Here is a 13,390-nt window from a genome sequence, read left to right on the forward strand (position 1 = left end):
TGTGCCCCCCAGGCAGTGCCAGCCTGGTGGGAAAGCCTTCAAACCTATGCTCATCCTCAGTCCAACCTAAGAAGGGCTTGCAGGTCCCTAGTCTGGCCCCGCCCCTAGGCCCCCTGCCTGTACCTGCTTTGCACTCCCTTTGCTTGGACCATGGTGTCTCTGCATTGCCTGCCTTCTTGCTTTCACCTTTTTTTCCCCCCAGCACATGTGGGGTCTCCGCCCTTAGGCTGTGACCTCCTTGGGGCAGCCCTCAATAAATGTGAAGTGCTGCTGCTGCCTCTGCCGTCTGGCCTGTGCCTCCACCGCCTGGCTCACCAAGAGCTCCTGCCAGCCCCTTTGAGCCGAAGCCCTGTCCAAGGGCTCCAACCAACACACCTCTGAGCTGCCTCTCTCCCCAACCCAGGCCAGTCAGAGCTCAGACATTAGGAGCTGCGCAAAATGGTCTTTATTAGGCTCCCAAGGAGCAGGGCGCTGTGGGAAGGGACAGGGTGGCTAGGCTGCAGGCTTTGGCACCCTCTCAGAGGTGGGAGCGAGGTCCCGCAGGCAGGTCTGAGGGCAGAGCACAGAGATCAGAGGTTGCTGTGGGATTCCTCTCGCCCTCCCTGGCAGCCTCTCTGGCTTCCCTCGCCCTGCGTGGGGGTGAGCGCGGGCAGGGGTGAGCGGGTGTGTTAGTGGGCAGGTTAGTCTAGGGCAGCCACTCCGCAGGGCAGGCCCGGCTTACCAGTCCTGGTCAGGGTGGGCTGCGGGAGCCTCAGGCTGGAAGGCAGAGGACAGTGAGAGCCTGCCCGCGGGAGGAGTGGGGCAGGGGCGGGTTGGCTGAGGGGCGGGCGCCGTGGGGGGCGCGGTCACATACCCACAGGGAAGTAGTGGGGGAGCAGTTGTCGGTAGATGTTCTCATCCTTATCGAGGAACACACAGATGATCAGCCGGTCCACCTGCGCAGGGACTCCTCAGCCTGGGCGGCAACCACCATACCCCGCCCCTGCAGGTTTGCACCTGTCTCGCCCTGCGCCCTCTGCAGAGGAAGTTTTGGGTGCGCCCCCAGCCCTGCCCCGGGCCACTGGCTCTAAACCGCCCAGCAGGCATGTAAGGGGCCACAGAGACGGCCCGCAGCCACCTGCTCCCGGCATCCATGTTCCCCTGGCAGTAGCTGAGGAGCTGGTCAGACAAGCCCGGATGCAAACCCCACCTAGGCCCCACCTTGTCCTTGTGCTGCTCCAGCCACTCGCGCAGCGTGGCCAGTACGAGCTCTGCTGCCGCCTCGTTGGGGTAGCCTGGGGGCGGGGCCGGGCGAGAGTGAGCGCGTGAATCCGGGGCTCTGGTCTGCCCCCGCCGCGGCCCCGCCCCCTGCCTGAGCCAGGACCGGACCCGCCCCGCCCCGCCTTCTGCCTGCGTCTGGGCTCCCTGCCCATTCCCGAATCTTGCTGATCTTCCTTACTCACCGAACACACCGGTGGAGATGCAGGGGAACGCCTAGGGCAAGGGTAGGGAGTGAAAGGAATTTGGAACATCGTCACTGCGCCCTGCTTCCCACCCGTCTCCTCCCGCGGGCCCTCCCTCCCCCGGCTCCTCTCACCGCCGAGCGGAGCCGATGCTCCAGCAGCAGGTCGAGGCTGCTCAGGTAGCAGCTGCGGAGCTCAGCAGCCTGGCTGGCGCTGGGCTCTCCCTGGGCGATGGGCCCCACCGTATGAATGACGTCTGCAGGGTGGCGAACAGGTCAGACCAGCCAGGGTGTCTCTACGCTGTCTCCCCGGGCCAGTCTGTGCTGGAGGGACAGGAAACAGCCTTCTCCCCCCAAATTCGAAGACCCCGTCGGGAAAGGACCCTGACGTGGGGGCACCAGGTATGCCCTCGAGCCTGAACCCACACGTGCACACCGACCCGACTCTCATGCCCGCAGCTGGATGGACGCGTACCCGCCGGGACCTGGGCGCGAAGGCGCTGCCCCATGGCTCTCGCCTTGCGTCAGGGTCAGGCCCAGCCTCCACTCCCCGCCCCCATCTGTTTCTGGAGGTCTTCGAGGAGGCCCCCAGCAACTCTGTGGGGGCCGCACTCCTAGTTTCTCAGTTACAGGTGCCCTGCCTGCACCTCACAGCTAGTGTTGGGGACTCACACTTGGCTGGCAGCCGATAGCCGCCCGTGATCTTGGCCTTGCCGGTCTCGCAGCTCTGCAGGGTCCGGCACTCGTCAGTGAGCAGGGGTCCGGCGGCCCGGTGGATACAGCCGTCCACTGTGGGAGAGAGGATGTGAGCCGTGGGGCTCCCCGCAGCCCTGCGGGGTCCGGCGTGACTGACCCCACCTTACAGAGAAGGCTGACGCCCTTGGCTGAGCACTCTTAATCTCAAGAAGCCTCCTCGGCTGAACTAGGACCAGGCACCGCGCCTTTCCCTGCGGCCTCCGGCCGCTCGCTTCTCCCCCGCCCAGAGTTATTTTCGTATCGGGTAACTGAGGCGCAGAGAGGGCTGCAGCGGGTCGGGGCCGTGGCAGAAAGAGGCGTGGGGCGGCCGGCAGGGGGCGCGCCCACCTCGCCCTGCTGTTCCGGGCTAGGGAGGCGGGGTCAGCCGGGGCAGGAACCTCAGCCCCAGCCAGGGTGACAGGGTAGCTAACCCCCTCACCCATCCAAGCCACCAGCTCTGTCCAGGACGAGCCGCTGGGCCCGCGAACAGTCGCCGTCTCCGCCTGGGCCTCAGAGTCGGTGCCATCCCTAATGCCACTTCTCAGGGCTACCCCACGCAAGGGCTACCCTACCCCCTGCAAACTCTAGGACCCATTTTACATAGGAGGAAGTAGAGGCCACCTAGAGGAAAGGGCAGATTGGAACTGGGGCTGGAACCCACGTCTGCCAGTCTCTTCCGGGCTTCACTCTTAGAGCCCATCCAGCCACGAAGGTGTCTCAGAGTGCACAAAGCCCTGCTGGTTTAGCAAGGCGCCTCATTAGCGCGCATCGGCTTAATTGCGGCTGGGCCTGGGCTTGTTTATCTGAGGGTGGCTCCAGGGTCTTGCGAGGCACCCTGGGGACCCGGGCCCCGATAAACAACTCCAGTGCAGCAGGAGGCATGGAGGAGTAGCTCCCTGCAGCATGACCCTGCCCAGGTAGTGCATAGGACACAGGCATGCCTGAGTCAAGCGCTGGCCTGCCCCTCACAGGCTGTGGAACTAGTCCTTTCCCCTCTCTTTAGCATCCACTGTCCCAACGGGAAAATGGGGACAGTGACTCTTCCCTGGAAGAAAAGTCAGCATGCTGGCCAGGAGAGCATAGCCCATCTGTGGCACTTTTGATCACCCCAGGCCAGTGCTAGGAGCTCCTGGTTCACCAGCTGCCTGGTGCTTACAATACCTAAATCAGGAAAGGACCATCATTTCCCCATTTTACAGATGCTCAAACTGAGGCCCTTCCTCCTTCATTGCCTCCCATCTTGGAAAAGATTCAGGGATACCAGCCCCCCCCCTCCACTTTTTCTACTGTTTTGTGCCCTGTGGAGTCCAATTAAACCTAAGTTTGCGACTTCACTTGGAGCTGGCACCAGGTGATTTCCCAGAGCATCTCAAGGGTGGGGATGGGGTGGATAGAGAGGCTGGGAGAACCCTGAGAGTGGCTCAGGCCTGGGTCCTTCCTGCTCCCTCCTCTCCTATGCAGGGATGAAGGCAGCTGCACTCCATTAGAAGGAAGCTGAGAGGCAGCCTGAAAGTGGGGCATGCAGTCACTGTAGGACAGCGTGCAACCTGGACTCCACATGCAGTGCCTCTGTTCTGGGTAGGGATGCCATGGAAGCACCCAGCTCAGTGTTTAACAGCAGGGACTGTGGAGCTGGCAGCCTGAGTTTGAATCCCAGCTCTGCCAGTGACCCAGGGCCCATCACTTAACCTCTCTGGGCCTCAGCTGTCCCATCTATAAAATGGGATAATAGCTGTACACAACTCATAGGGCTGCTGGGAAGATTAATCAAGTTAATCCTTGTAATATGGTATAAGTGGAGGGGTGTGTGTGTGTGTTGCTTATTAATGACAGTGTGATAGTTGGGCATGTTTGGGGTGTGTGTACACTGAATTCTGGGCTGACAGATATGTGTGATGGGGGGAGCACAGGGGTGTGTCTGAGCCAGCTCTTCTGGGAGCCTCTGGCCCTGCCCCAGTACTCTCAGCCACCTGGCACCCAGATGTCTGCTATCTCCAATGCTAAGCGCCCTGTAGGTGACCTTGGCCACTGTGGGAGCTGTGCGGAAGTGGAGCTCAGTGAGATCTGTGATTCGGGGTTTAATGTTTCCTGCAGAAGTGAACAGGCCAGCAGCCAGGCCTTCAGGGCTGACCAGGGGGCACGAGTGAGATGGAGCAGGTTGGAATTGCTGCTAGCAGAGGTCTTGGGCTAGACTCTCCTCCCCAAACGTTTCTAGAACAGGGCCAGGGCCATGTGACTGCACTTCAGGTGCCCAGGGGACAGGTTTCCCCAAAGCAGAGATGAGGGACAGGCCCTAGGGACTCCCTGCCCTACCCTCTGCTGCAACAAGCCGAAGCAGGGCCTGATTGCTCCTGGTTGCCTGCACCCTTCCCTGTCCATATCCCAGCCTCTTGCTCACCCTCTTTTCTCCCTAAGTGCTGAGGGGAACCCCCCCTGTCATTCTCAGGGTTAGGGGCATAGGCCCCAATAGCCCCTTACCCACTCACTACCCACAGATCCCTTGGGTCTGACTTCCTGGTTCTATCCTGGCTCTTACCTTGGGCTAAGCTGAGTCCTGGAGACTTGGAGGAGGAGGCAGCTTCATGGGGTTCTAACCCAGGGAAACGTCCTTCCTTCTGCCTGAGCCATGGCAGCTGGAAAAGCTGAAGCCTTGGCCCCTGAACCTGCCTGGTAGGAGGCGGTGGTTCCCCAATTCATAGTAGGTCACTGAACCTCAGTCTGCTCTCCAGGCCTCTCAGCCACCAGAATAAACCCCCATCAGAGTCAGCAGAAAACTTGTATCTTTCCTGGGGAGACTGAGCCTACTTGGGTGGTAGGACCCTTCTTAGGTTGTTCTCTGTCAAGTCGAGGATGATGCCTTCTTCCACCTGTGGCCAGAAGACCACCCCTCCCTCTCTTTCACCCTTGAGCTCCTGGATCTGGTTCTCTAACCCCAGCCCTCCTGTTAAGCATCTGCCTGGCTGCATTTTTTTTTTTTTTTTTAGACAGGTTCTAACTCTGTTGCCCAGGCTAGAGTGCAGTGGCATCATCATAGCTCACTGCAGCCTCAAACTCCTGGAATCAAGCAATCTTCCTCAACCTCCTGAGTAGCTAGGGATACAGCCAACCACCACCATGCCTGGCTAATTTTTTTTTTTTTTTTTTTTGAGACTGAGCCTCAAGCTGTCGCCCTGGGTAGAGTGCTGTGGCATCACAGCTCACAGCAACCTCCAACTCCTGGGCTCAAGCAATTCTCTTGCCTCCGCCTCCCAAGTAGCTGGGACTACAGGTGCCTGCCACAACGCCAGGCTATTTTTTGGTTGCAGCCGTCATTATTGTTTGGCCGGCCTGGGCTGGATTCTGACCACCAGGTGTATGTGGCTGGCACGTTAGCCACTTGAGCCACAGATGCTGAGCCCTAATTTTTTTTTAAGATGGGATCTTGCTGTGTTGCCCAGGCTCATCTCAAACTCCTGGGCTCAAGTGAGCCTCCCAAAATGCCAGGATTTTAGGCAATGAGCCACCAGGCCCAGCACATTCATTGTCTTATGTGATCTCTCTTATGTGAGCCAGCTTTTCTAGGAGCCTCTGGCCCTGCCCCAGTGCTCTCAGCCACCTGGCACCCAGCTGCCTGCTATCTTCAGGTGCTAACCACCCTGTAGGCGACCTTGGCTTCTGTGGGAGCCATGCAGATGTGGAGCTCAGTGAAATCTGTTTCAGGTGATCCTCATAGCCATCCCAGAAGGTGCTGTCGTTTTTCTTGCTTTGTAGAAGAAGAAACTGAGGCACAGAGGGGGAAACTGCCCAATGCCACACAACTGGAAGGTTGGGTTTCCAGGCTCGGTGATGTAACTCTCCCTCTGTCCACCCTCAGCCGTCTGGCTGGTACTCAACCCCTGCTCTAAGCTGTTTGGAAGCTGTCTCTATCTGTTACCTCCATGTGGATGCCTGGCCAACATGTGCCCCTCCCAAAAGACTGCTTTGGGGACCTCTCCTTGCTGAGTGGACTGAGGTCACTCATCTTTCTGGACTGTTCAGCTGCCCTCACGTGGCTGACTGGCAGCCCCCACTTTCTCCAGCCTTCTGAGCACTTCTTCCTCCTCCATAAGCCACTTTCCCAGGCCTCCTCAGATGCTGCTGCCATGGGGCACCCTCTCTGCCCTTGCCAGAAACCTTTGGAGACGTCTCTCTGCCTCAGCTCTGGCCTCTGACCAGCCACAGGCCCTCTGCCATGATCTCAGCCACCTCCCTTCTTGGGAGACCTTTCCTTGCGGCTCATACTAGGATGTTAAGGAAGGTGGTCAGGCTGGCCTGAATGACAGCCCAGGGCCTGGGGATGTCCAGATTGGGGGAAGTACAGGGAGGGTGCAGGCAAGGGCCAGAGCTGGCAGAGGTGGGAGGCAGGCAGGCTCCAGTGGGGCCATCGCAGTTAGGATGCATTGGCCACTATTTAGGGTGCTGTAATATTCATGAAGGGAAGATTAGATATTTAAATTTATTCAGCAATAAATGCGTCTCAGTGGGGGAGCATTCCTCATGCTAAACAAACAAGCAAGCAGGGGCTAATTAATTATTTACAGGAACATGAGGAGGCCTGTGGCCTAGGGACCAGTGGGGCAGCTATTGCCCCTGCCAGAGGGCAGGACCCCCTCCCTCCCCTTACCCACTCCCCCTTCACCATCCTGTGGGGCCAACCCCGTGCCTTCCCTCTGGGATTTCTCTTCCCAGAATTCCTGCCACAAGATTGCTGGTGGTTTTAGGCAACTCACTTAACCTTGCTGAATCTTAGGACCCTGGCCACAAGAGAGTTGTTGGGAGGTAGCTGGGGGTGAGTGACTGAAGGCTGGTGAGGGAACTTGTCCCAGCTCTCATAGGTAGAGGAGCAGAGAGTAAGGCCTACACCACTAACCCCATTTATATAGGAGTGACCAGGACTCAGAGAGATGAAGCCACTTTCTTAGAATCACATAGCACTTACCTGGGCGCCTCCTCCCCCACCCCAACATTCCTGGGCTCCTGTGGGCCCCACAGCAGCCAAGCAAGCAGGGAGGGGCCTGGGCCAGGTTGTGAGGGTGCCTGGGTACAGGCTGGGTGGCTCACTGGCCTGCCTCCCCAGGGGGCTAAGCCTCCTTCCTCTCTGGCTCAACCTCAGGCCTCTGAAATGAGCCTTCAGGCTGTGCAGTGGCAAGACTTCCAGTTACAGAACCAACCCAGCCCTGAGTGACGCCTGGCCCAGGAGCTGCCCCCAGCTCTTCTACCCACTTGTTGGGTCACCTTCGCCTTGCTGTGCCTTGCTTTCCTCATCTGTACAGCAAAGTCTATAATTAGCGCCTCCCTCCTCATGTGGTGTGGGCACTCAGTAACAGGCTGCACCAGAGCACCTGTTGGCACCCCTTTTTCCTGATGGGGGACTGAGGTTAAGCTGCCAACTCCACAGGTAAGACTCCTATGCCCCTTCATGTTCTTGGGGCCTCTGCTCCCCAAGGATGGGACCCATGCCAGGGGACCACCTTGAGTAAGAAGGCGGGAGGGGCTGGTAAGATCAGGCCCGGGGGAGGTAGAGGCTGGATTGGGCGGCCCAAGAAGGCACAGGGGTCTGGGGGTCACTCACTCTGGGGGGCCCTGGGCACCAGCCTGGGATTGCTCACAGCAGCCACTCCTGGTGCAGCCAGAGCTGCCACCCAGACCTCAGCATTGCTTGTCTTATCCTTGTTTCTCTTTTGGAAGGAGGATCTACAGAAATGCTGAATGCCAGGTCTGAAAGGGGCCAGGCCCCCCATGCAGATGGGAAAACAGTCCTTGAAAAGGTATCAGCTGCACCAGGGACAGATGCCTGAGTTCCTGCACCCCCAGCTCCCTAACACACAGAGGGGAGGTGCATTCATAAAGCTCGGGTAAATGGCCCCGTGTCCTCTCCTCTCCCAGCCCACCCCACACTCTCTACCTCTGGCTTCTGAGTAGCACCCCATTGTCAGACAGACCATGCCTCTGCCCACACCTTCCTGGTCACTTATTCAATCAACAACCCCAAGCCCACTGTGGCTCTGTGCTAGGCTTGGGTACAGCCCAGGGGGAAGCAGAGCCCACCCTCATCAGGCCCCACCCTATCAGTGCCAAAGCGGGTGGGTACCCTGTGGAGAAGATGGATGGACGACAGTTCCGCGATGTGATCTGAAATTCATTACGGGGTGAGATCAGCTCCTTAAATGGGGATTTGAAAACATTAGGGCTTCATTATGTACACAACGGCAGTGCCTCATTCATCATGCAAAAATCACTCCCGTTATTAAAAATCCTCGTGGCAGCTGGATACAGGGGCTTGGTGGCATCTTGCCTGCTGGGGGTGGAGCATTAGTCCCATAGGACTGCCCGACCTTCACTGTGGCCAAGGGCCAGTCCCCACCTGGGGGCTGAGTCCACAATTGCTCCTATTCAGGGAGGGCCAGCTGAGGGTGGTGGTGGTTAGGAGAAAGCTTCAGCTCCAGGGACTCAGTTTCTTCATCTGCTAATGGTGTATCATCCTCATCATCAACTAGGGCAGGCAGGAGTGTCAGGAAGGGCTAGTGGCCTTTCCTTGGAGAAGGGCATGTCACCCCCTGTTCACAGAATCTACTGCTCCCCGGAATAAAATCCTGCCTCCAACAAAGCATTCAAGGATTCCCTCCAGGTTCTGCCTTAGATGAATACCCTACTCCAGGGCCATTCAACAGATGGGGGGAGGGCACCACATGCCAGCCTTGTGCCAGGGAAAGTCAAAATGGGAGGAGACCATGGAGCTGGATAGGGGTGGGGGAAGGGGTGCATCATTTAGCAGTTGAGGAGGCCCCTCTGAGGAGGTGGCTCTGAGCAGAGCCTTGAGTGATGAGAAAGTACTGGCTTTGGGAAGAAGGCTGGGGAGAGGTCCAGGCAGAGGGCTTAGCCAGGGCAGCAGCCTGGCAGGAACAGGTGCCAGCAGCCAGGTGGGGCGGCAGGACTGGAGGGATGTGGGGAGGGACGTGGGATTGATTTCAGCACAGTGGGACGTTCTGAGCTGGGGAGGGATGTGAAGAGGTGGCCTCTAGGGCCTTTTGCTGTCCCCTCTTCCTCTCATGCTGGGTCTCTTCCATGCTGAAGTGCAGCCCCACCCCTACACTTTGTCAGGTCAGAATATCCCTCACAACCCACCCTACTGGGTGGACTGGCAGGTGGCTGGTGGCTGGTGCCCTGCTCCTGAGCCTAGCCCAGCCCAGCCAGGTGCCAGGCTGCACACAGCCAGGCCATGGGAGAGCTGAGGCGGCCATAGGCCATGGAGGCCACACTCTCCCCACTGAGCCTGGCTGAGCTAATTGAAGCAGCCTGAGCCCAGCCTTTTCCCAGTGGTCACGGGAAGCAATCACGGATTAGCTGGGCTGGGTGATTTGAGATAGTGCAGAACGAAGAGAGCAGGGAAGGACGTCAAGTCTGAATACTTAGGGCCTGGCTAATTCTTCCAGGAGAAAGGAAGAGAGACAGAGAGAGAAGACCAGCAGCGAGAAAGAAGAGGGAGCCAGAAGGAATGAGAAATGGAGGGAGAACCTGAAAGAGAAATGGGGAGAAAATGAGGGGGAAAGGGAGATGGCCCAGGAAGAGAGAAACAGAGCGGGAGGGAGGGACACAGAGGAGAGGGTTGTGGCTTGTGTGTGTGGGGGGAGTGGGAGGTGGGAAGGTAGTGGCAGGGTATGCCCCAGGGAACGAGGCACGGGACCTCGTGAGGTAGCCTGGGGAGAGCTGGGCGCCCACACCAGCACAGGCACCTGTGAGAAGGTCCACAGACAGGTCTACTCTGGGCACCTGTTGCCTGCTCATGGCCCTAGTGGGGAGTCTGACAGGGAGGTGGTAGTGCTTGAATAACCTCACAAACAAGAGTCTGATTGTTAAGGGTGGCACAGTGCCAGCCCAGGACAGGGAGGGGCTGCCATATCCCAGAATCGGGATGGTGCTAGACATGTGGAAAGGAGTGTCAGAGAGGCTGACCTGGTCTGGGAAGGTGATAACTAGGAGGGACAGTATGGCAGAAAGGGAGAGGAGCTCTCAGGCACAGGGCAGCATATGCAAAGGCCCAGAGCCAGGGAAGGGCAGCGAGGGCCCCCCCAGCAACCTGGCTTCTCTTGGGCACAAGGCACCTGGCACTTGGTGTGCAGGACACACATATGGACTTGTCACAGGGTACAGTGGGTGCAGAGGCGAATGGCAGGGGTGCAGGGTGGCTGTACCCTCCCAGGCACCTGCCAGCTCCTGCAGGTCTGAGTGGGGCTTACTGACCTCTAGAAGGTCCCAGGCAGGGAGTGGAGGATGGGGACAAGGTTTCAGCCTGCACTGCCTACCTGCCAGAGACCTGCCTGACCCCGTCTCACCCACCTCTGGAGTTGGCTCTTCCGCCACTGGCCAGGCCAGAACAGAGATGGCGGCCACGCAGGCAGAGGAAGGCGGCCCTGAATTAATCTGTCACTAAAGCTTGGCCGTGGCAGGCACAGTCATGATTTAGATGAATAATTGAAACGCTCCGATACATTTATTATCCCTTTAGTGCAAAAGTGGCAGAGAAAGACGAGGGGTAATTGAAAAAGAGCGCACAAATCTCCCTGAGAAAGCCAGTTCCTTATCGCCAAGTAAACATTTCAGTCCTAATAAACAGGAGAGACACGCGTCAGGGCCCTGTCGATTCCCATCCTGATTTAGGACCTGCCTGCTTTCTTACCATACAATAGGAGAGTGTTTTAAAAAATTTTTTTTATTGAGCCAGTAAAAGCTTTCCAGGAGGGGGGCAGGAGAGAGGAGTGAGTCTGGCAGTTACTGGGCCAAAGGCTTCCCCAGGCCCCAGGCCCATCAGGCTTCCCCATAGAAGACAGCTCCTTCGTAGGGGTACTCTCCATCCTGCTATACCCACTGAACTCCTATTCAGCCTTCAGGGCCCAAGTCAAATGGCCTCTCTGCTGGGACCTTGCAGACCAAACCATGTTTCCTTGAGGGCAGAGGCAAATCCTGAGTCCCAGCATTTGGCATAGCCCCCTTAACTCAGAGGGAGCCCCAAGAAGGAATAGGGGGCAGGGGAGTAGAGGGGCTGCCTTGAGACTCCCTATGTTGCCAGCACCACCTAGCTTGGCCTCAGGACCTGGGTGGTGGTGGTGGTGGGGTCCAGCCTCAGAATGAGGCATGCACAGGAATTCTGTACCTTCCTAAAGTCCCTTTTTTTTTGGCCGGGGCTGGGTTTGAACCCGCCACCTCCGGCATATGGGACCGGCGCCCTACCCGCTGAGCCACAGGCGCCGCCCCTAAAGTCCCTTTAGTCCCAGCAGCTCCTGGGGCCTCCCACTGAGGTTGGGGGTGCCCTGCAGACTCCCTTCCTGGCTCCCCATGGGCTTTGCACCTCACTTCCCACCCAAAGCACTGCAGGCCTGTGTCAGGTCCCCATTGTGGGAACTCACAGGGCCACCCATACCTTCCCCTGGTGGGACAGGCAGTCTGGGGAGACGTGGATGGGGGGCCTAGATGGTGAGAGCTGCGTTCCTGGGCAAGGCCAGGCCTGCTGAAGGCACAACTAAGAACTCCATAACTGCTGACTGTTTATCATAGAGCTGGGGTCGTTCTAGGGCTCAGAATCCCCCAGAGCTCTGTCCTAGGAGGGCGTGACAGGCAATAAACAACAAATACAAATGCAAGTAGGTTAAAAGGGAATCACCCCTTTTAACAGGGGAGCCCGTGTGTGGACAGCACTAGGCTAGGTGAGTGGGCAGAGATGGTAAGTGGGGATGGAGCGGAGGGTGAGGGGTAGAGGCCAGCCTTTGCAGGGCAGGTGTCAGGGGCCGCATGAGAAGACAGGGTCCATCCATGCAGAGTCAGGGGACCTGGGACCCACAAACTGGGGGTTGGGGCTGGGTGGACCAGAGATGGTGAAGGGCAGAGGACACTGGGGGCCTGGCCCAGCTCCATCCCAGCCCCAGGCAGGTGCTACCATGGTCCCCTCCCCTCCATCTCCACCTTGTTCCAATCACATTAGCAGAATGACAGCCCATGCGAGCACTTGCAGTGGCTCCATAAATCTCAGCCAGCGTTAAAAGGCTGGACTCTGGGCCCACTTCCTCCTGGGTTGCGTCTGTCCCATCCATCTCTGCGTCAGGCCATGTGAGGGGCCTGTTCCAGCCTTCCCTCACCTCCAAATCTGGAAGAGGAACTAGAGGGAACTCCCCTACTTTTCCCCCAAAGTCTTATACCCCAAATCAGCCAGGGCAAGTGCTCCTTGACTTCCCGGAGTGAGGTCACTAGACCATCTATTTAAATCCTCCAAAGTTTCTTCCTGTCGCTTTCGGGGTAAGTCCTTCACTTAATGTGTAGGGCCACCCCCACCTTTACCTGCAGTTCATTCATTAACTCAACAAACATTTATCAAGCACCTGCTGTATGTGCCAGAGCCAGCTGTGGGTGCTAGACACAACAGTCTCTCATTTTCAGGGGGGGAGAAGATAAAGAACATAATAAGTAATTATGCCGCATATTAGAAGGAGTCAGGTATTGTGAGAAAAATAAAAACCAGAGCTGGGGAGTGGTAGGGTAGGGCAGAGCGGGAGCTGTAATTTCAAGCAGGTTGGGCCCTGCTGAGAGAGGGCATTCTACCAGCTAGGCTTGTAAGAGGTGAAGGGATTGGCCACATGGATAGATGGAGGGATAGCGGTCCAGGCCGAGGGAGCAGGCAGTGCAAAGGCCCTGAGGCAGGAGTGGACTAGGCCTGCGCAGTGAGGCTGGGGTTGGCTACTGCAGAGTACAGAGGGTGGGCAGTGTGAAGGGGTGCCTGAGTGGTGGCTGGGACCCTGTGGGCCACAGTCAGGACTGTGGCCTTGGCTCTGGGTGAAATGAGAGCCTTGGCAGGGTTTTGGGCAGAAGAGACCCCATGAGTTGATTTAGGGTTGAAAGGCCCACACTTTTTTTTTTTTTTTGGTTAAAGAGTCAGGATTTTGGTCTCACTCTGTCACCCGGGCTGGAGTGTAGTGGCAGGATCATAGCTCATTACAGCCTCAAACTCCCGAGCTCCGTCGATCCTCCTGCCTCAGCCTTCCTAGTTGCTTGTACTACAGATGCCTGCCACGGTACGCAGCATCCCCACACCTTTTTCTTTGAGACAGAGTCTTACTCTGTCACCTTGGGTAGCGTGCTGTGGCATCAATCTAGTTTACAGCAACCTCAAACTGCTGCGTTCAAGTGATCCTCTCGCCTCATCCTCCC

The 13,390-nt window shown here is 57.8% G+C and overlaps 1 protein-coding gene across 3 annotated transcripts in view; it reads right to left on the reverse strand.

Annotated features, from left to right (window-relative positions):
- Positions 1 to 422: 422 nt before the first annotated feature.
- MACROD1 (mono-ADP ribosylhydrolase 1) overlaps positions 423 to 13,390 on the reverse strand; it is a 149,116-nt gene continuing 136,148 nt past the window's right edge. Inside the window, exons 5-11 of one of the 3 annotated variants that reach the window (XM_053560689.1) lie at positions 2,114 to 2,230; positions 1,577 to 1,698; positions 1,443 to 1,473; positions 1,201 to 1,274; positions 854 to 935; positions 722 to 756; positions 423 to 549 (exon numbers count right to left, since the gene is read on the reverse strand). In XM_053560689.1, the coding sequence (XP_053416664.1) occupies positions 752 to 756; positions 854 to 935; positions 1,201 to 1,274; positions 1,443 to 1,473; positions 1,577 to 1,698; positions 2,114 to 2,230 (431 nt within the window). In that variant the 3' untranslated portion in view covers positions 423 to 549; positions 722 to 751. Of the gene's footprint in view, positions 630 to 721; positions 757 to 853; positions 936 to 1,200; positions 1,275 to 1,442; positions 1,474 to 1,576; positions 1,766 to 2,113; positions 2,231 to 13,390 lie in introns of those variants that run through there. The other 2 variants (XM_053560690.1, XR_008374161.1) reach the window with 2 other exon arrangements.

This window comes from Nycticebus coucang, chromosome 14 (assembly GCF_027406575.1).
Source record: "Nycticebus coucang isolate mNycCou1 chromosome 14, mNycCou1.pri, whole genome shotgun sequence".
In the NCBI taxonomy this organism is placed as follows: domain Eukaryota; kingdom Metazoa; phylum Chordata; class Mammalia; order Primates; family Lorisidae; genus Nycticebus; species Nycticebus coucang.